Source organism: Coturnix japonica, chromosome 7 (assembly GCF_001577835.2).
Source record: "Coturnix japonica isolate 7356 chromosome 7, Coturnix japonica 2.1, whole genome shotgun sequence".
NCBI lineage: Eukaryota > Metazoa > Chordata > Aves > Galliformes > Phasianidae > Coturnix > Coturnix japonica.
Window position 1 is genome coordinate 3,346,108 of NC_029522.1, and position 22,270 is coordinate 3,368,377.

The 22,270-nt window shown below is 41.5% G+C and overlaps 1 protein-coding gene across 16 annotated transcripts in view; it reads left to right on the plus strand.

Moving 5' to 3' along the window:
* Positions 1–22,270, plus strand: part of LOC107316373 (UDP-glucuronosyltransferase 1-1-like) — a 53,355-nt gene that overhangs the window by 18,851 nt on the left and 12,234 nt on the right. Inside the window, exons 1-2 of one of the 16 annotated variants that reach the window (XM_032445754.1) lie at positions 6,683–6,751; positions 8,881–9,711. The exons of 5 other annotated variants lie outside the window; for them this stretch is intronic. In XM_032445754.1, the coding sequence (XP_032301645.1) occupies positions 6,722–6,751; positions 8,881–9,711 (861 nt within the window). In that variant the 5' untranslated portion in view covers positions 6,683–6,721. Of the gene's footprint in view, positions 1–486; positions 1,377–4,087; positions 4,991–6,678; positions 7,260–8,772; positions 8,828–8,880; positions 9,712–10,593; positions 11,507–14,441; positions 15,394–22,270 lie in introns of those variants that run through there. 10 more of the 16 variants (XM_015867715.2, XM_015867714.2, XM_015867722.2 and 7 more) reach the window with 10 other exon arrangements.

Genomic DNA, 22,270 nt, shown 5'->3' on the forward strand with positions numbered 1-22,270 from the left:
CTCGATCCAACAGTCCACATCACAGACAAAGGTGTTCAATTGTATCAGTCCCAGTACAGACCCCTGAGGGCAGCACTTGTCACTGATCTCCACCTGGAGGTCAAACCATTGAACGCAACTCTTTGAATGTAACTGTCCAGCCAGCGCCTTATCTGTTGACTGATTTATCCATCAAATCCATGTCTTTTCATTTCATAGACGACTGCTGTCCTAGGTCTTGTTAGTTATACTAGGAAAGAACATGCTGACGTACTTCTAAGGTTAATGATTAAATAAATTAGAAGTACAAATGGGGGCAGCTTATTTTCAAGAACACTGTACTCCTTTCCCTGTTACATAAACAATTGTCATCAATTATTGAAGAATTAACTCAACACTTTGGTCAGTTAAATATTTCTTTCTGTAGTCAATAATTTATTTCCTGCTAAGTTAAAGCTTGCACAGACCTTCATATAAAGGACTGTGTTGGGTGTCTCCAGAACAGAACTCTACACCTTACTTTCTGTGAAATGGGTCTTCAATTTCTGTGCTTTTACCAACGTGCTGGGATATTTTTTCTTCTGTCATCTTTAATCTTTGCTGAATGTGGAAAGATCCTGGTGATACCTCAGGATGGAAGTCATTGGCTCAGTATGCGACCAGTAGTAGGAAAACTCCAGCAGAATGGACATGATGTTGTTGTGCTTGTGCCGTCATCAAATTTGTTTATGAAGTCAAAGGAGCATCAAAATTATACCGTGAAAGTATATCCAATACCTTATGCAGACAACCATTTGCATCTTGTGCTCAAGTCATTTGTTAATGATCATTTTACCGAGCAATCTACATTGAATATTGTTATTACAATGTATCAAAACATGATAGACATTTTCAGGTTTTTTTTCACCGTCTGTGAGAGCCTCTTGCACAATGAAGAAATGATGCAGTATTTGAGAGAGAGCAAATTTGACGTTGTTTTCACAGATCCAATTCTGATGTGTGGACCAATACTTGCTGATTATCTTTCAGTTCCTTCTGTCTACTTCTTGAGAGGATTTCCTTGTGGTATGGATACAAAAGCTACCCAGTGTCCAAGCCCTCCATCTTATGTTCCCAGACTCTTCCTAAATAATTCAGATAGCATGACATTTGCTCAACGTGTGAAAAACATGCTGGTCAATATACTGGAGCTTGTTTACTGTCAGCCCTTATTCTCTCAGTTTGAAGAGCTTGCGTATGAGGTTTTGCAAAAGAAAGTGACAGCTACAGACCTTCTAAGTCGTGGATCTATCTGGCTCATGAGATATGATTTTGCATTTGAATTCCCAAGACCAACAATGCCAAACATGGTTTTTATTGGAGGGATAAACTGTAATCAGAAGAACAAGCTGTCTCAGGTATCGAACTTTATTTTATTCTCATTGAAAACCAAGAACAGAAATATTTAAGTATCTTACATTGAAACTTCACTAAAAACACTTTCGCATTTAAAAATAGAAAGCTAATCAAAAATCCTGCAGGATTTGTACATGTTATTTGCTAGTATCCAGCATTCGGAATAAATCATATGCTGGCAATCCTAAGTCTTATCAAATAAGAACATTTAAGTTACATGTAAACATTATGCAAGTGATGAATTTTTTTTTTTTAATTGAAGCTCAAGTGAGTTGCAAATATTCCTTGCCAAAAGAACTTGGTAGCTTCTGTTTCATCTAAGTTTATTATGCTATATCCATTTCCAGAAGAGCAGGCAGTACAACCATATTGCTACATAGCTCTGAAAGAGTAGCCTGAGGAACATGCATAGGCACTGTCAGGTCTTCATCTGCTCTGTGATTTTCAGAACTGTCCATTTGGACACATTAGGTACTTGCTGCCATGCCAGGAGCATTCCATCCACATGCTTTGGTGGCTGTGGGAGCTGTGGACTCTAGGTGTTGATGTCTGACTGTAGTGAGTGCCATGAGAAGCTTGCAGGATAAAGGGCAGCCAAGTCTGTTGTTGAAGGCAGCCTTGGCATCAGTGTTGTTGAAGATTGGCGTGGACGCTTCTGTGCATGTACATCTATATACTCGTTCTCCTTTTTTATTCATTGAAAGTTATAGGACTAACATTTTAGCCATTTGCCAATTGTTTTTCTGTCCACTCAGCCAAGTAGACTGGATTACCTCTTTCCCTTTATGCCAAGGTATTGATGTAAACTGAAAAAGAAATCGAATGCACATGAGGGTAAAAATTTGGTAAAAGTAGCAAATATATAAGCTGCAAACAGGCCTAATCTCAAAAGCCCTTCAGAAGTTTATATATTCTCCTGTTTTGTATGTTCTTTCATTAGATTTTAATCTTTTCTGGGCATGGTTGTCTTCTGTAAATTCTCATACAGGTTTTCTGGTTGAGAACTAGATCTCTGAATCCAGTTCAGATGTAGAGCCTTGAATGCCTGGAATAACAAATCATGTGCTGTGATCTTCTGTTGTAGATAACACCTTCCTTGTCACTTACTTATATATAAAGTTTTACTGCGGCAGATAATAACCAACAATGACTCGGCAGTTTAGATCCAAGAAGGATCTGACTCCACAGAGTTCATGGGCTGTGTCAGCCCTGAACTGAACTGACACTGACTTTGGACTCACAAGTTCATGAGCTAGAAGCACACTGGCATATGTTATCTGAGGGTCAGTGGTTGTATTTCACAATAGTTTTATACTTGATAGGCTAATAGGTTAGATGGAAGGTTTATGTTTAAATGGGAACTAAAAATAAAGAGAATTTTCTGCTCAGTGGCAGATTTTCTGTGTACAAGTTTTCTTTTTTCCCTTGCACTGGTGTTCTCTAAGATGTCTAGGATGGTCCCATCCTACTTCATAAATGTGTTGGAAGTAGCCAGTGTCCTTTGCTCATACTGATATAAACTAGGAACTGACTTTAGGCAGTGTACAAGTTCAATTCAATCACACGAATGAGTAAAACTTAGGCATGTTTATTTATAACTTCACTGCCAATATGAAGGTTATAATTTGCAGAACCACATTTAAATGATCAGCTGAAGGAGGCCCAGCACCATCTGAGCACCTGGGAAGTGTTCTTTTACAAACTAGTACAGTCAGAAGCCTGCATTTACCTTGGCATTACTGACAAATAGTCACCATCTCAAAGTGAGAGATGCTATGGCATGCTCATTAGCTCACTTAACAGCCATGCACAGCACCTCATCCTTAAACCATGTCTGGGAAAGGAGCAGGCAGATTAGATAAGTGACCAGATATCACCATCAGATCTATACAGGGAATGAGTCTCCACCTCCTTTCTACATCAGAGCTACAGTTATTCTGCATTGAATAAATGTTGCTGTATGAGAACAGCAAGAGATTGCAGAGTTTGCCTTCTTAGGGATTATTTCATATGTATGGACACTAGAGGAAAATAACCAGTTTTAGGAGATACAGTTCTTGCTAAAATCCAAACTTTTCCAGGCAAAGTGCAGGAGAAAGGCAGGAGTTACTCCCAGCTCCTTGCATGGCTTGTGTTCACATGCACAAATTTACTAATGCCTGCCTGTGTGAAACAGTAACTGAGTCCAAGGATAAAGCCCAGCTTAGAGCTTTCAATGTACTATTGCCCAATGACTCAGCTTATTTCAGAACAGTAGTTGTTTGCACAGAGTTACATCAATCAGCCAACACTGAGCAGAGCCGACTCACTCAGCAGCTAGCAGTCCCCTATCTCCCAGTGTAATCAGGGGCAAGAAAGGTGAATAGAAGAGATGGAGGCTGCTGCAGTTTCGGTGAGACAAGGCAGGATCTGCATTGATGGGCTGCTGATGGTAAGAAGGTCATCAGTCCATGGTAGTAGTAGGGGAAGGAGGAGGCAGAGGCATTGAATTGTTGCTGTAGTGTGGGAGAGCCAAGTTTGCAACAGAAGACTCACCTTTCTCATGCTTGTACAAACACGCTTTTGAAGTCCAGAACCCATTTCAACATTCTAGAATCATTAATCTAGCATCAATCCCATTGTGTGCAAACTGCTAAACACGTGAAATATTAAGTCCGAAGGGCAAAGGTATTATTAAAAGGCAGTGCCAAGTGATATATTTGTGTAGGTGGATCAGAGCTTCAGAAGCTTTCAAACCACCTCAGCTCATTCTTGCATGGATTCCTTTCTGTTTTGCAACATGTTGATGGCAGTGCTTCTCCCCTTCTTGTTCTGCTTGAGTACTGCTGCCGCTGGGAAGCTGCTGGTGATCCCGATGGATGGCAGTCACTGGCTCAGTATGAAACAAGTGCTGGCTGAGCTGAGCAGTAGAGGACACGAAATAGTTGTTGTAGCACCAGACAACAGTATCCTCATAGATTCTTCAGAAGATTATACGATGAAGAGGTATCCCACACCGTACAAGCTGGAAGAGATGGAAGAGCTTTTGCACACTATTAGTATGAGCAGTTTCAGTGAACAGCCTTTCCTTACCAGATTTTTGGATACTTGGGAAAATTTTAAAAAGACTTCTGCTATGTTTCAATCTGCCTGCAGCTCCTTACTACACGAAAAAGAGCTGATGAAATTTATGGAAGAAAGCAAATTTGATGCAGTCTTTACAGATCCTCTGACACCCTGTGGACAAATAGTTGCTCTGCATTTGTCTATTCCTTCCATTTTCTTCTTGAGGAATGTTCCGTGTTCTATAGACATTTATGCTGCTCAGAGCCCGAGCCCACCATCCTATGTCCCACGATTGTTTTCATTCAATACAGATCATATGACATTTCCTCAGAGGGTGAAGAACTTTCTGATCAGCATTTCGGATTATTTTACCTGCAGTATCATCTTCTCACCATTTGAAAGGCTGGCCTCAGACTTTCTCCAAAAGCCTATGACATTGACACAGCTTCTAAGTCATGGGTCTATTTGGCTGAAGAGAACTGACTTTGCATTTGACTATCCCATGCCTGTGATGCCCAGTATGGTTTTCATTGGAGGCATTAACTGTGGAAGGAAGAAGCTTTTATCTCAGGTTAGTGAGTGACTGGGAAAAGTTCTGGCAGTCATATGCATGCATGGTATGTGTGAGATCTAATGGCATTTGATAAAGACATTACTTACCTAAAGGAGTAATTCAGAGTAACTGTTTTAGTATGGCCAATGCATGTGAAAAACAGCGGTGCCACTGACCAGCAGTACAAGACATGATTCCATCTTCTTTTTTTGGATCTGCCCAACACAGGGATTTTGTTCTCTGAGGGAATCACATGCTATGCTATATTTAATTCCTGCTGGCCAAGTACACAGATTTCACCTGGTCCAGGAATAAAGCATAAAAGTGCAGGTGGATGTTAACAGATCTTCCAAAAAGTACAACAGTCTCATGTTGTGAAGGCAGACATTAACTCAAGAAGGATAGATAAGAGGAGATAGCTCTCCTCAGCAGCTGATAAATCTATAGTTAGTGTCATCCAGCAGTTTCTGCAGCAAATCACGTTGTTTCTTGAAAGAGATAAAAGTTGTATCATTTGCAAATGACCCTTACAAAGAAATGGGCATTTCTCTGTTCTTCCCCTGAATGCTTTTTTACTCCTCTGTATCACAGGGTATGTATTCCTCCTGCCTGCTGCCTCTGCTTCCTGTAAATTCATGTGCCAAGGTGAATATGAATGAAAGAAGTTTTATAGTAAAAGAGATTTGCATTTTACAAGCTTGCACACCTTCCGCAGATCCAACCTTACCCGCCCTCAGGCTGTGCTTAACTCCTCCCAGTACTTGTCTGATGCTGCCCATTGGAAGTACTGTTTATTCCAGTTGAGCAGGTATTGCTCATGTTTTGCTTACTCACGCAAACCCTCTCCATGGCCAGTTTTATTGGGGTAGTGCTTTTTTTTTCTCTGTTCTGTTCATCTGACCTGTTCAAAGGCTGTCTCAGGCAAACCTGGATAGACTCTCTGAGAAAGCAGCGGGACCAATTTGCCTGCATGCAGTTCCACTTTAAATTTAGACTTTCCTCTCACCCTTATCTTGCAAGGGCTGAAAAGTTCATGGTCCAGCATAGATTTATTACTGATTCTTAAGTGGCACTCCCAGCCCTGATTTCTTTCTCTGTTAGCTTCTAGATATAGCTCTGCAACACAGTTATATCTAAATGAAAAATTTAATCCTGAAGGTTAGCACGTATCCAACACAAATGCTTGCCAACTGCTCAGACATGGTATTTTAGTACTAGTTTTTCTTCCTAAATAAGAACACCACCATTTGCCATTCAAAATCAGTTCTTGTTCTGAATGCGTTGTTGGCTACTTATGCCCAGTCTTTAACTAACTGGGTACGAAGGGATCTGAGTGGCTTCACTTTCTTGTAACTCCTGGTTGTTCTTAATATTCTGGTTGTTCTTTCAGTTTAGTCTTATATTTCCACAGCATGGATTCCTTATTTTCATACACGCATATATAGTTTACTTCAGATACTGATTTGTTACACAGCATTTTTAGTGTATTTCTTGCTGAAAATACTGTTATTCCCTTCAGTCCAACTATTCATTCAGTACAAATGGGTGAGCATTATCCATTTTAGCTGTCGGATGACTGCCAGAGAGATTGGCTGGACTTTAACACCTTCAATTTGTCCATATCAGTGTTTATACATTCACCAGAAAGCAAATAAGTCTAAAGATCATTGCAAAAGCACAGCACAATTAGCTTAAAAGCTCAGAGGTGCTTGTGTTCATCTGAAAAGAGCTCCCCACATCTCTGCAGGAATGGCCCTGGTACTTCCTTCTCATCCACAAGTCTCAGTGTCGCTGCTTCTGCTGCTGTCTGTGCTCAGTTTGGCTGCAGGTGGGAAGCTGCTGGTGATGCCAGTCGGTGGGAGTCATTGGCTCAGCCTGCGGGAAGTGTTAGTTGGACTCAAGCAGAAGGGACATGAAATAGTTGTGGTTTCACCTGAATTCAATTTACATGTAAAGGCATCAGACAATTTTACAATGAAGCTGTACCAAGTCCCTTTAACAGAGGAAGAGATAAATGGAGATTTCAAGGCATTTTTAAAGGAGGCATTTGAAGAAGGATCATTTCTGGAAAGGTTTCGCAGAGTACAAAAAAGAGTGAAAAGACTCTTTGATTTAGGCTTAATAGCATGTGAACAGTTACTGAAAAACAAAGAGCTCATCAGATATCTCGAGGAGAGTAACTTTGATGCTCTCTTTACGGACCCTGTACTGCCCTGTGGAGCAATAGTGGCTGAGCATCTTTCCATCCCTTCTGTGTATTTACTGAGAGGAATACCATGTGGATTAGATATTGAGTGTCCCAGTCCACCTTCTTATATTCCCAGGCTATTTACAGACAATACAGATCACATGAACTTCCTACAGCGTGTGAAGAATGTCATCTTTGATACCTCCAATCTTTTCCTTTGTGACTTTGTTTAAACCATATGAAAAACTGGCTTCTGAGTTCCTTCAGCGAGATGTGACCGTGGTAGATCTCTTACGCAAGGCTTCTGTGTGGCTTCTGAGGTATGACTTTGTGTTAGATTATCCAAAGCCATTGATGCCCAAAAATTGTAGTTGGAGGAGTAAACTGTGCTCACAAGCAGCTACCTCAGGTGGGTCATGCTCTGTTTTTAATTCTTGTTCAGATAGAATCTGTGCTCCTAAAAATGTGATTTTGTATATCAGATATATACATATTTCCATTAGGAGTGAGCTGTGCGCACTATGCAACTATTGGTGAAAACAATGGTGTTTTCTTCCTCAATTTCTGCTTTTCTTCTTTTTCTTCTTCTTCTTCTTATTATTATTATTATTTTCTGTATAGTCAGCCCCATTTTTTTTTTTTTTCATTTACAAACTATGCTGAATTGAGTGGCAATATGTGGCTTCTGACTTGTTATCTTTTCATGTACAAGAAGGTATTCTCCCATTTGGCTGAGGATAGGTAAGTGTGTGTGAGAAGCATAAGGGATGTGTCCCTTGTGTGTGTGCCGATGGAGTGGTGCCCAGCATTGAAAGCTTCATATGGCATTAGAAAAACAAGGCATCTTAGGTTAATCATCAGTGAAATAGTGGTCAGGTGCTGGAATGGGCTGCTCAATGACATGGTGCAGTCAATGACCCTGGAAGTGTACAAGAAATATTTACATGTTGTACTGAGGGACACGGCTTAGTGACAATTGTTGGTGAGAGGCAGACAGTTCAGGTGGAGGATCTTGAAGGTCTTTCCTAAGCTAGGTGATTATATGATAAACCCGCTCTCACACCTTTGAGTCTGCTCTGAGGTGCTGGAAGTACCTGGTTGTATGGGTGATGTGTCCTGCAGACAAACTTCTATAATTATAGACAGCACCTTAAAAAGCTGTTTCACATCCAGTGCTTGTCCATAAGTCTTCTACAGATGAATGTCCAGAATCAGAGCCCATGCCCAGAGAAAAGCATGCAGCTGCTGCTGGTTGCAGTGGTGATGTGGGCATGACAGATCTCCTGGGGGTGCAAAAGTTTCATCCTGAGCAAGGCTATTAGAAGCACAGAGCCACACACAGCCACTCCTGCCTCCTTCCAGCATCACGCACCACTCTTCCTCTAGAAGGAAAAGGTGGGGCGTAGCTGGTGGGTGCAGTGGCACCACCCATCCATAGACTTGGCTGAACTCTAGTGCTTGTTATCCAGCCTTTAGTCAAACAAGTGATTAAACATTTACCATACAGCAATTATGTTATAGAAGGATCAAAATCTATGGCATAGAGCAGATAGCTTAAAGAGCACAGGGCTGTTGCAATTGCTTCAGAGCTGCCTGGAGTTTTCATCCTCTGTAGCTCTCCCCACATCTCTGCAGGAATGGCCCTGGTACTTCCTTCTCATCCACAAGTCTCAGTGTCGCTGCTTCTGCTGCTGTCTGTGCTCANCCTTCTCATCCACAAGTCTCAGTGTCGCTGCTTCTGCTGCTGTCTGTGCTCAGCTTGGCTGCAGGTGGGAAGCTGCTGGTGGTGCCAGTAGATGGGAGTCATTGGCTCAGCATGCGGGAAGTGATAGATGGACTCAGGCAGAAAGGACATGAAATAGTCGTCGTAGCACCTGAAGTCAATGTACACATAAAGCCATCAGAGAGTTTTGTTATGAAAACCTACCCAGTCCCTTTCACACAGGAAGAGATGGATGGCAGCTTCCGGGAATTCTCTCAGGATGCATTTACAGAAGGATCCTTTCTGGAAAAGTTTTCTACGATCCGTCAACGTGTTCAAACAATGTCTGCCATATTCCTGTCTACTTGTGAGCGTTTACTGTACAACAAAGAGCTCGTCAGATATCTTCAGGAGTATGAATTTGATGCTCTCTTTACAGACCCATTTTTGCCATGTGGGCAAATACTGGCCGAGCATCTTTCAATCCCTTCTGTCTTTCTTTTACAACAGATACCCTGTGGCTTAGATATTGATGCCACTCAGTGTCCCAACCCCCCTTCTTATGTCCCCAGGATTTTCAGTGGCAATACAGACCACATGAACTTTCTCCAGCGTGTAAAGAATACTATTTTAGACATCCCACATTCTATTCTTTGTCATCTTCTCTTTCAACCATACACTAAACTGGCTTCTGAGTTCCTTCAGCGGGATGTGACTGTATTAGATCTCTTACGCAAGGCATCAATTTGGCTTGTACGCTTTGACTTTGTGTTCCATTATCCAAAACCACTGATGCCGAACATGATCGTAATTGGAGGAATAACCTGCACTCATAAGAAGTTATCTCAGGTGGGTGATGCCCTTGTCTCTTTCTTCACTTAAACCAATATTTTCACTATAGAACTTTGTATCATTTCATTAGAAATGTTTAACTGTACAAACCTGTTCAAGCTGCTTTTCACTTGCCAAGAGATGCCAGTACTTGTTTTGATGAAGACAGTAACATATCACAGGAACTCATGTATCTCAGCTGACATCTGTGTTTATTTGTAGCTCTGAATCTATCCTTGTTGCTCAGAACCACACCCATAATGCCTACTGTTACCATCTAAGAAATTCAACTTGTTTGCTAGAGGTAGGAAGTGTGAAAGGTGACAGGAACAGCTTAAGATGTTTATTTGAGAGCACTGTTCATGAGAGTGGATGGTGCTCCTTCTAGGTAGGTGTCAGTGTCTCTGTGTGCTTGCAGATGAGTGCAGTCAGAAAAAAATGTGAAATATTTGGCCCTGAAGGTGCAAGAACAGATCTCCCAATAAATGTTAGAGAGGAAAGGAAGGAGGCGTGTGCAGGGAAGACATGGGAAGACATTACCTAATAAGCAGGTCTCATGAAAAATCATTTTAGAAGAAGTCTTAACAGGCCTGAGAGGGAATAGCTGTATCTGTGTGATGACTGTACTCTCCTGATGCTTGATGTACCTGGATCACAGTTGTACCCAGAACCACTCCTTCCTCCTTCCAAGAACTCATTTCACAGTTCCTGTAATAGAAATAAATTGTTTTGCTGATGCATTCATCGGACTAACCTGTCCCCAGTGGAATGCCTGAACTTAGTATTTGTTATCAAGACTTTTATGAAATCAAAGGTTATACATTTACTAAGCAGCAAATACCTTGTTGAAGGATTAAAGGTTATAGCACAGAGTGCTTAAAAGCACAAGCTGGTGCTATTTTTTCAGCGCTTCAGTTTTCTTCCTGTGCAGTTCTCACACACCTCTGCAGGAATGGCCCTGGTACTTCCTTCTCATCCACAAGTCTCAGTGTCGCTGCTTCTGCTGCTGTCTGTGCTCAACATGGCTGCAGGTGGGAAGCTGCTGGTGGTGCCTTTAGACGGGAGTCACTGGCTCAGCATGCGGGAAGTGTTGGACGAGCTCAGGCAGAAAGGACATGAAATAGTTGTTGTTGCACCTGAAGTCAGTTTATATATAAAGCCAACAAATAATTTCATCATGAAAATGTACCCAGTCCCTTTTACACAAGAAGAGGTGGATGGCTTATTCCGGAGGACTGGTCAGGATGCATTTGCAGAAGGATCTTTTCTGGAAAGATTTATTAAAACATATCAAGGGGTAAAAAATAGTTCTGCTGTGTTCCTGTCTACTTGTGAACAATTACTATACAACAAAGAGCTTATCAGACATCTTCAGGAGAGTAAGTTTGACGCTGTCTTTACAGATCCATTACTCCCTTGTGGGCAGATACTGGCTGAGCATCTTTCACTTCCATCTGTATTTTATTTGCAGCAGATGCCGTGTGGCTTAGAATTTGAAGCCACTCAATGTCCAAATCCCCCTTCTTATGTCCCTAGGATATTTACAGACAATACAGACCACATGAATTTCCTCCAGCGTGTGGAGAATGTCATCTTTGAAATATCAAATTTTTTTCTATGCGATATTGTGTTTCAACCATATGCAAAGCTGGCTTCTGAGTTTCTTCGGCGTGACGTGACTGTGCCAGGTCTCTTAAGCAAGGCTTCCATTTGGCTCATTAAATTAGACTTTGTTTTACACTACCCAAGACCACTGATGCCCAACATGATTATGGTTAGCGGAGTAAATTGTGCCCACAAGAAGCTAACTCAGGTGGGTCATCTGTTTTTATTTTTACTGTCATTCTTGTGGGCTTTTATGTACACCGAGGTGTTGTGCACAGTTTATATTGGAAGTTCTCTTTTAGCTGTTGCTGGCAAAAGGACTTCAAGCTGCTTTTTCTTTACCAAGAACTGCCAGTAGTTGACTCAATGAAGGCAATTGAATATCTCATTAAAAAGATTAAGTATTTCAAATTTAATTAGCACTGGGTAGCTCTTGTAAAACATGTGACTGTATTAGATCTCTTGTGCAAGGTATCTATTTCGCTTTTGATATTAGACTATTAGACATGTGTTCCATTACCCAAGACCACTGATGCCAAACATGATCGTAATTGGAAGAATAACCTACACTTGTGAAAAGTTATCTCACATGGATGATACTCTAGTGTTTTTTTGTTCTTCCACTTAACATTATTTTTAGTATTTTACTATCAAATTTTGTGTCATGTAGTTAGAAAGGTTTCTTTAACTGTGTAAACAGGTTCAAACTGCTTTTCACTTACCAAAAAGTGACAGTACTTGTTTTGGTGAAGACACTTGTGTATCACAATATAAAAATTGTGTTTGGAACAGATATGTCCCAGATGACATCCCTGTAAATGTTTAGAGGGTCTGAATCTAATCTTGTTGCTCAGAATCACACCCAAAATACCTTCTGCCACCATCTGAAGAATTCTTTGAAAGAGGTAGGGAGTATAAAAGGTGGTGAGAACAGCAGATGATGATTATTTTGTCTATGTGAGCACCGTTATGGTTATTTGTGAAACTCCCAGTTTGCTCTTTCAGATTTGTGTTTACTTAGAGGTTGAACCTGTGCTTATGATCCTTCTGTTACTGTCTGTTGCTTGAAGAACCAATATCCTATGCCAGATTCTGCTCTTGACTTTATACAGCAGCAAGAATTGAAGTCTATTAGATGTAAGTGGCTCTGGGTAACTCTTCATTAGTCACGTACTCTCAGTTAAGAGACAAAAACTAGAGCAGATTTCTCATGGCTTCTTCACTCAGATGTCTGATGCAGTGTTTGCTGTTTCTAAGCATCTTCTGTGTGATAGTTTTGTTTGAGGGGATCTTTGTTCATCCTCTGATCTGCGTTGTCAATGTGCATTTCCTCTACATCCCTGTCCCTTAATTATTTATATTTCTATTGAAGAAGATACACATAGTATCAATGAAGCATTTTGAAGAGGATTCAAAGTAGGCATTCAGCCTAGAAAAGCAGAAATGGAATAAACTATGGTTAAACTTTTACAGAGAGCTACAGCAGAGAATCTGTGACAGTGGTCTATAAATCCTGGAAAGAGTAGAGAAGGTGAAAGGGAAACTGATACGCACAGTTTCTTCCACTACTTGACCTATAACTAACACTCTAATGAGGAAGAAGCGAGCTTCCCGACATCATACTATGACTGCTATCAGGAAAAGTTTGACTCATCTATTTTGTGTTAGCAGAGCAACTGCAGAAGCAGCCCAAAAGCTTTTGTCTTCCCTTTCTTCTTGTAATCAGAGGACAGAATTGGAAAATTCCCACTGTCTCATACCACAGTTAGGTCTTATTGACTTCATTTGAAAGTTGCTATATTCAAGAAATCTCAACAATTTTGGCCCAAACCTGAAATTTACTAAATCTAACATCCCCTCTTGATCAAGGACTACCTTTTCTGTTGCATCATTTTGTTCAGAAAGAAGTTTGTCCTCAAGCCTCTCATGTATAAACTCTTATGGTCCCTGGTGAGCAAGGACAGCATATTCTGCTTTGTCATTGCTTATATTAAAGTGCAGATGTCAGTCATTTATTCAACGTTTCATACCTCAGTGGTGTAGCAACTGCAGAAGTTATTGCTATATTTGCATCGCATTTACTACTGTAGACCAAAGGCTTTCACTTTGATAACTGCTACCATAGAGAGACAAGTCTGAAGATAAGCCTTACTAACCTGCTACCTATCAGATCTCTGTCAATCATTACTTCTGTTTATAGTGGTACCAATTAATCCAAAGGTCAGATTTCTGTGTTTGATTATCCCAGGCCTAGAATGTCTAACATGATCTTGATCAGAGCCATAACCTGCACTTGGCAAAAACTGTTATCAAAGGTTAGTTACCCTTTTATTTTCTCGCTAGTTTCCCATGTCTGCGCTGTGTGTTTAGATAATGACCATGTGATATCAGAAAGTGGGCATGCACTAGAACATGATGCTCTAAGAAACTGAGATGCACAAGCCCTACAGTTCTTCAAAGTCACCTGGAATAGGGCTCTGGAAAATCTGAATTAATGAGTGGAAACCCTGGCTGTGATATGGGGTTGGATCTGGGTGGGCTTTAAAGCTCCTTCCAATGCATCCATGCAATAATTTTATATTTCTGTTAGTGTATGATAAGGCCTTCAAGCAGATGAAGGCAAAGGAGGAAAAAGTAACCCTTCTCTCTCTGTTATGATGCACTGGAAGTTCCTCATTGTGAGAATTGTTTGCCCTATAAACAAACCTGGTATCGTGCTTCTGTCTTCATTGACCTCCTCATTCCAGACAGCATCTTGAATAGCTCCTTCACATCATGTGTTTGTCCATAGGCCTTCCAGAGGTGAATGTTCAGAGGGAGAAGCCATGCCTAGAGGAAAGAGAGCAGCCACTGTTAGGCACAATGGTGATGTGGGCATGACAGAACTCCTGTGGGTGCAAAAGATTCATCCTGAGCGAGTCTATTAGAAACACAGAGCCACACACAGCCACTAATGCCTCCTTCCAGGGTCACACACCACTCTTCCTCTAGAAGGAAAAGGTGGGGCGTAGCTGGTGGGTGCAGCGGCACCACGCATCCATAGACTTGGCTGAACTCTAGTGCTTGTTATCCAGCCTTTAGTCAAACAAGTGATTAAACATTTACCACTACTGATACTGAAGGATCAAAATCTATGGCGCAGAGCAGATAGCTTAAAGAGCACAGGGCTGTTGCTATTGCTTCAGAGCTGCCCGGAGTTTTCTTCCTGTGCAGCACTCCCACATCTCTGCAGGAATGGCCCTGGTACTTCCTTCTCATCCACAAGTCTCAGTGTCGCTGCTTCTGCTGCTGTCCGTGCTCAACATGGCTGCAGGTGGGAAACTGCTGGTGGTGCCAGTAGATGGGAGTCACTGGCTCAGCATGCGGGAAATGATAGAAGGACTGAAGCAGAAAGGACATGAAATAGTCGTCGTTGCACCTGAATTCAATTTAAATGTAAAGCCATCAGAGAATTTTATCCTGAAAACCTATCCAGGTATAGGCCCTCAGGAAGAGACGGATGACAGTTTAGATACTTTCTTAAAGGATTTATTTGATGAAGGCTCTTTTCTGGAAAGATTTTTTAAAGTACGTGAAAATATAAGAAGAATCTCTGATGCGAACCTCATAGTCTGTAAACAGTTACTGTACAACCAAGAACTTATGAGATATCTTGAGGAGAGTAACTTCGATGCTCTTATAACGGACCCTGGGTTACCTTGTGGAGCGATACTGGCTGAGCATCTTTCCATCCCTTCCGTGCATTTCATGAGGTTGATACCATGTGAATTTGATTTTCAGGCCACTCAATGTCCCGGTCCCGTTTCTTATGTCCCCAGAGCATTTACAGACAATACAGATCACATGACCTTCCTCCAGCGTGTGAAGAATGTCATCCATGACACCTCAAATCTATTTCTTTGTGACTTTCTCTTTAAACCATATGAAAAACTGGCTTCTGAGTTCCTTCAGCGAGATGTGACCGTGCTAGATCTCTATCGCAGGGCTTCCATATGGCTTCTGAGATATGAATTTGTGTTAGAATATCCAAGGCCATTGATGCCCAACATGATTGTAGTTGGAGGAGTAAACTGTGCTCACAAGCAGCTACCTCAGGTGGGTTTGATGGCTTTAATTCTTGTTTTGGTACACTTCTCTGTTTCTTGTTTTTGTATGGATTCAGCTCCATCCTTTCATTTGCAAACTACGCTCAAAGTAGTGTCTGCAAGTTGTTACTAACTTTTTCTATTCCTTTATCAGACATCATACTCCCAGTTGGCTGAGGATAGGCAAGTGAGTGTGACAAGTGTGGGGAAGTGTCCCTTGTATATATACCAATGGAGTGGTGCTCCGCCTGGAAAGCTTCAACCTGTATTAGAAAGCAAATATATGTAAGGTAAATTTATCTGTGAGGTAACATTGGATTTGTAATGGATTAGTTTTCATTTGAACTACGTTTTAAATGGAGTTGAGTATCTTTGCTGGTCTCATGATGACCTCAGAGTGTGTGAAGGAAGGGTAGAGAAAAATCTGAGGGACTGTCAAACAGTCAGATAAATCATTCAGCTTGGCAGCTGTTGGGAGCAGTGTCTGTTATTCACTGAGATATTTACATCAGGCTTCTGCCCTGGGGCACAATTCCTGCCTTACCACTGCTTTCTTTGTCAGTGAAACTTTCAGCTATGAATGAGGGTGCTTCCAATGATAGGATGAACAGGAATGTCAGGGGTGATGAAAACTCAAGCTAAGAAGCAGCATCTGTGTCTACAGGCAGACATCAGAGAATTTTTCGTGGTGATGATCATGTGGTATCTGATATACCATCGATGTTGTGAACCATCTTTAGAAGGAATGGTGGCATGGTGGATCCTGCTGAGTAGCATCAGCATCACCAAAGTGGGTTTTTTGTTTTTTTCCACCTTGTATTTCCTCCAGGGCTGCACTCAGTAGGAGAGAAATGCCTTCCCCTTCTAGGGAAGGTCTGTGATGAGACCAGAGAAGCCATGGTTGAACCATCCCAGGTGTTGCTGAAGGCCATTTTCAACAGGACTCATCAAAACCTTATCCACTGAGTAGCTATCCTTCCTGTGGAAGGGAGTTTGGAACTGGGTGGGTTTTATAGTCTCTTCCAGCTCAACTGTTCTCTGATACTACCATTCTGTGGGTGTATGATGGGGCCTCTGAGTAGATGTGGGCAAAAGAGGGCAATGCTAAGCCCTCTCTCACTCTTTTGAGTCTGTTCTGAGGTGCTGGAAGTATCTGGATGCATGGGTGATGTGTCCTGCAGAAAAACTGCTGTAATTCTAGACAGCACCTTGAAAAGATGTTTCACATCCAGTGTTGGTCTATAGACCTTCTAGAAATGAAAGTTCAGAGTGAGAGACCATGCTCAGAGGAAAGCGTGCAGCCACTGCTAGGCACAATGGTGATGTGGGCATGACAGATCTCCTGTGGGTGCAAATGTTTCAGTCTGAGTGAGGCAATTAGAAGCACAGAGCCACACACAGCCACTCCTGCCTCCATCCAGGGTCACACACCACTCTTCCTCTAGAAGGAACAGATGGGGTGTAGCTGGTGGGTCCAGTGGCCCATGGACTTGGCTGAACTCTGATGCTTGTTATCCAGCCTTTAATCAAACCAGTGATTAAACATTTACCATACAGCAATTATGTTATAAAAGGATCAAAATCTATGGCACAGAGCAGATACCTTAAAGAGCACAGGGCTGTTGCTATTCTCTCAGTGCTGCTCAGACTTTTGTTTCTGTGCAGCTCTCCCACATCTCTGAAGGAATGGCCCTGGTACTTCCTTCTCATCCACAAGTCTCAGTGTCGCTGCTTCTGCTGCTGTCTGTGCTCAGCTTGACTGCAGGTGGGAAACTGCTGGTGGTGTCTGCATATGGACATTATTGGCTCAGCATGCAGGAAGTGATAGAAGATCTGAGGCAGAAAGGACATGAAATAGTCATTGTTGCACCTGATGTCAGTTTATATATAAAGCCAACAAATAATTTCAGCATGAAAATGTTCCCAGTCCCTTTTACACAGGAAGAGGTGGATGGCTTATTCCGGAGGACTGGTCAGGATGCATTTGCAGAAGGATCTTTTCTGGAAAGATTTATTAAAATATATCAAGGGGTAAAAAATAGTTCTGCTGTGTTCCTGTCTACTTGTGAACAATTACAACAAAGAGCTTATCAGATATCTTCAGGAGAGTAAGTTTGATGCTGTCTTTACAGATCCAGTACTATCTCGTGGGCAGATACTGGCTGAGCATCTTTCAGTTCCAGCTGTGTTTTATTTGCAGCAAATGCCTTGTGGGTGCTGCTAAATGCTCTCTGCCCTCTGGGGCACAGCCTTTTCCTCACCCCCACTGGATCTTCCCCTGACTATCACTGTCAGCAGCGAGCAGAGCTCAGCTCTGCCTCTCCACTCAGCCATGAGAAGCTGGGATCCACCATTAGAGACCTCCCTTCAGCCTCCTCTTCTCTGGGCTGAACAGACCAAGGGAGCTCAGCTGCTCCACGTGTTTCTTGCTTTGCAGACCCTTCCCCATCTTCATTGCCCTCCCTGGATGTTCTGCAATGTTTCTTTTTAATCTACTTCCCCTAGCTTTCATGCCAACAGGCCTAGTTTGTTGTATAACAAGAACATGCCGTGCATAGCAGCCATAAAGGATACTGGTTATTCTGACGTCCAGCTCTTCAGGCTGTCAGGTGTCTCACTGGGAAACATCACCAAAATTCTCCTTTGGTTGTGTCTGTGTAAGGACTTCTAGTCCTCCTCCGGTGCTTGATGTGTCTGAAGCACAGTCCTATCCAAAACCACCCCTGCCTCCATGCAGCATTTCAGGATGCTATTTCTTTACCAAGTGGTGCCAGTATTGTTCCAGTGGAGACATCTGAATATCTCAGTTAAAAATGAAGTCTATTAGATGTAAGTGGCTCTGGGTAACTCTTCATTGGTCATGTACTCTCTGCTAAGCAACAGCTTTGGAACTAGAGCAGATTTCTCATGGCTTCTTCACTCAGGGCTGTTGATGCAGTGTTTGCTGTTTCTAAGCATCTTCGGTGTGATAGTTTTGTTTGAGGGGATCTTTGTTCATTGTCATTGCAGGTTTCCTCTACGTCCCTGTCTCTTAATTATTTATACTTCTACTGAAGAAGATACACATAGTATAAATGAAACATTTCAAAGGGGATTCAAAGTAGGCATTCAGCCTAGAAAAACAGAGATGGAATAAACTATGGTTAAACTTTTACAGAGAGCTACAGCAGAGGATCTATGACTGAGGTCTATAAATCCTGGAAAGAGTAGAGGTGAAAGGGGAACAGATACACACTTTTTCTTCCACTACTTGACATATAACTAACACCATAATGAGGAAGCAGCAAGCTTAAATAAACAAAGGAGAGTACTGTTTCATACCACACACCAAAAACCTCAGTATCAACACCTGCAGGTTAAATTTTAAAAGGATGGCTAATGAGAGAGACATGTGACTGCTAGAATTAGTAGAACTGTGAATAGATAATCACTGATTCATCTAAATGGGTGTATTTACTGTGTTCTTCCCAATGTACATTCTTGACACTCAACACTGTACTTTAGCCTTATTTTCTCCAGGTAGATATCTCTTTTTTTCCTTCACCTTTGGAAAAAGCTGAACTCACTGTTCTGCAAGTGAACTTCAATCTCTGGACTCATGTACACTTAAATCTGTTGCAAGGTGTTTGTGTGTTGCTTAAAATCCAGTGTTGCTTCAAATCCATCTGCACAACCTTTAAACTCTGATGCACATGCTGTGAACTTTAAGGTTTTATCTGCTTGTTTGTTTGCTCAGTCTCTGTACTGTTGCTTTATTGCATTATGTCATTAGCGTTACACAGATAGATATATCTTTGGCTGAAATGTGAGCAGGGCTTAAAACTACATAGAACTGACTATACCTCAAAGCTGCCAGCTCCCTACATATTAGAGTTCTTGCTGTCTAGAGAGTGATGTATGAGTAGCACTTTTCTTAACATGCCACATAGAGAAAACATTTTATCCACAAAAACATTTTAGGATACACTTAGTATTAGCCTTGGAAACTGCAAGAGTAAAGAAGCAGTTGTGTTTCCAAAACATGTTCTCTCTGTTTCCACACTGTGGCTTAGTAATATCATTGTACTCAGTAAGCCTTTAGAGAGCATAGAATCATAGAATGGTTTGGGTTGCAGGGGACCTCAAGGATCAGATTTTTTTTCTTCTCTAACTTGTAGATAGCCACTCTTCTGGGTTTATCTTGAAAATTTCAGTGTGCTTTTGCATGTTCATCCTTTCTGCTATGTTAAGTAGACAGTCATTCGCTCACTTATCTGTTGAGTATTCACTGGATATCCACTTGTTAGTTGCCACAGCTTCAGCCCAGTTTCTCAAGAGTATTTAAGCACTTCAGTCCCACTCAAATCAATCTGATCTGGATGTCTAAGTAAGTCCTCTGGGTGGCACTATTCTCAGCTTTAGATGGTCAGCGATGGTGTTACACAGGCAAACTGCCTAAACCTCAGAGATAAAAAGCATTGAAACATTTTCCAAATGTTTGTAGAATTGAAGAATTACTTGAGTTGGAAGGGATCCTTGTAGGCCATTTAGTCCAACCCCCCCCACTGAACCTCTCAGACTGCCATTTGTGGCCATTACCTGATATTATACCATGACTGCTATCAAGAAAAGTTTGAGTCCATCATCTTTTTCTTTTTCTTATTCTCCTCAAAAGTGTTAGCAGCCCAAAAGCTTTGTCTTCCCTTTCTTCTTGTACTCAGAGGACAGAAGTGGACAGTTCCCACTGTCTCATACCACAGTTAGGTCTTATTGACTTCATTTGAAAGTTGCTATATTCAAGAAATCTCAACAATTTTGGCCCAAACCTCACATTTACTAACTCTAACATCCCCTCTTGATCAAGGGCTGCCTTTTCTGATGCATCATTTTGTTCAGAAAGAAGTTTGTCCTCAAGCCACTCACGTATGAACTCTTATGGTCCCTGGTGAGCAAGGACAGCACATTCTGCTTTGTCATTGCTTATTTTACAAAGCTTTTGGTTAATATGTTACCCAAACTCTGGTGACACCACTGCTAGGCACGCTGGCTCCTGTGTACTACTGTAAACTTGGTATGTGAACTCTGGACACTTTTCCTAGCAAAGGTGTTAGAGGGAAAGGGTTTGGGACTTTTGTGTCCATAGTGCCACACTGCTGAATTATATGATTGTTTTATTGTAAGCTCTCTAGAGAAGGTTAGTGGCCGTGAAAGCTGGATAGTAGTACTCCTGTCTTGAATCTGGCACGGGTTAGTCAAGTGCACAGTGACTCACTTCAAATTACCTTGACATAGAGAAATCCTCTTAGAAACATGTGCTACTTCTGTTAATCAAAAACAGTGCTAATTGTGCTGAATCATCGAAGATAACTTACATGCAAGGATATTTAGGTGACTTAAATGCAAGGAAATGTTCCTTGCCTAAGATCTCTCCGTGCCACTCTTATCAATGTTTTTTACCTTGGTTTAAAATGTGGTCTTTATACTCCAACAACTTACCTCAGCAAACATTTTATAGAGCTAAAGACTAAAGAACAAGTTACAAAATGAGATACAATTGCTTTTCCCTTTCATATCATGTTTGGTAGAAATAAGAAGCTCTTTTTTCCTGCCAGCAGCCCCATGTGGGTATGTGGAAGTACCAGATATATGCTGAGCATGTTCACCTCATTGGTGAAATACGTGTCTTGACCCTGCCCTTCTAGAAATAGTTATGTTTTCACTCAGTCACGTATCAGAACTGGCCAGTGTGTTCTCATCTGCTTGTCAGCATCTCTTATGTAATGAAAAGTTAATGATATATCTCCAGGATTACAAATTTGATGCCATTATGATTAATCTCATGTTTCCCTGTGGACCAGTTGGTGCTAAATTTTTCTATTCCATTCAGTTCATTTTATGTGTGGTCTTCAATGTAGCATAGATTACAAAGCCAGCCTGCATCCCAGTCCTTACATGCCAAAGACTTATAGATGTACTTAGCTTTCTGTACTACAAGCACTTAAAGGATTTCTGCCATGAAAAGCTTAAATGAAGATGACTCAACTACCTAACTGTGTCAGCATAGCTTAGCTTGGCCTAAGCTCATCACCAGAAAGTTACACACTCACGGCATACATGCTGAATTTAGATAAATGACAGAATAATTGTATGTCAGAAGATTAAATATCCACGGTAGTTGTGGAATATTGATTAGTTGCAGGAGGCCTGGCTGGACAAAGCATAGAAAGGATGGAAACTCACTCAATGTGTAAAACTCAGCACTCACGGTGTGCTGTAGAGAACGATAATGTGGTTGAATACCCCAAAACTCAATAGTGTATGCTATCAAACACAATAAAGAGGGCTGCGTTAACTCTGAATTTCTGTAAGAAGCAGTGTAAGACAGCATATGAGAGACTGGTTTCAAAAAGAAGTCTTCAAGTTTCTAGCTATCTACTCTCCCTCAGTAACCCGTTTAAATCTCCCTAGTGAACTGTGACAATAGTGCAGATGTCAGTCATTTATTCAACGCTTCACACTACAGTGGTGTTGCAACTGCAGAAGTTATTGCTATATTTGCATCACGTTTACTACTGTAGACCAAAGGCTTTCACTTTGATAACTGCTACTATATAGAAACAAATGTGAAGATAAGCCTTATCAACCTGCTGCCTATCAGATCTCTGTCAATCATTACTTCTGTTTACAGTGGTACAACATAATTCAAAGGTCAGATTTCTGTGACAAGCGCTGTACCAATGAGCTGAACAGACTGAAGCAGGGAGTTCAGCATTCATGCGCTGTTAATCAGTGGACACTGAGGGTGGCTGCTGAGTCAGGCACTGCCTCCCATTCATGGCTCTGTGCAGTTAAGCACATTGTCTATTCCTGTCCCTGGAGCACTTGAATACATTCATGTTCACATCAAC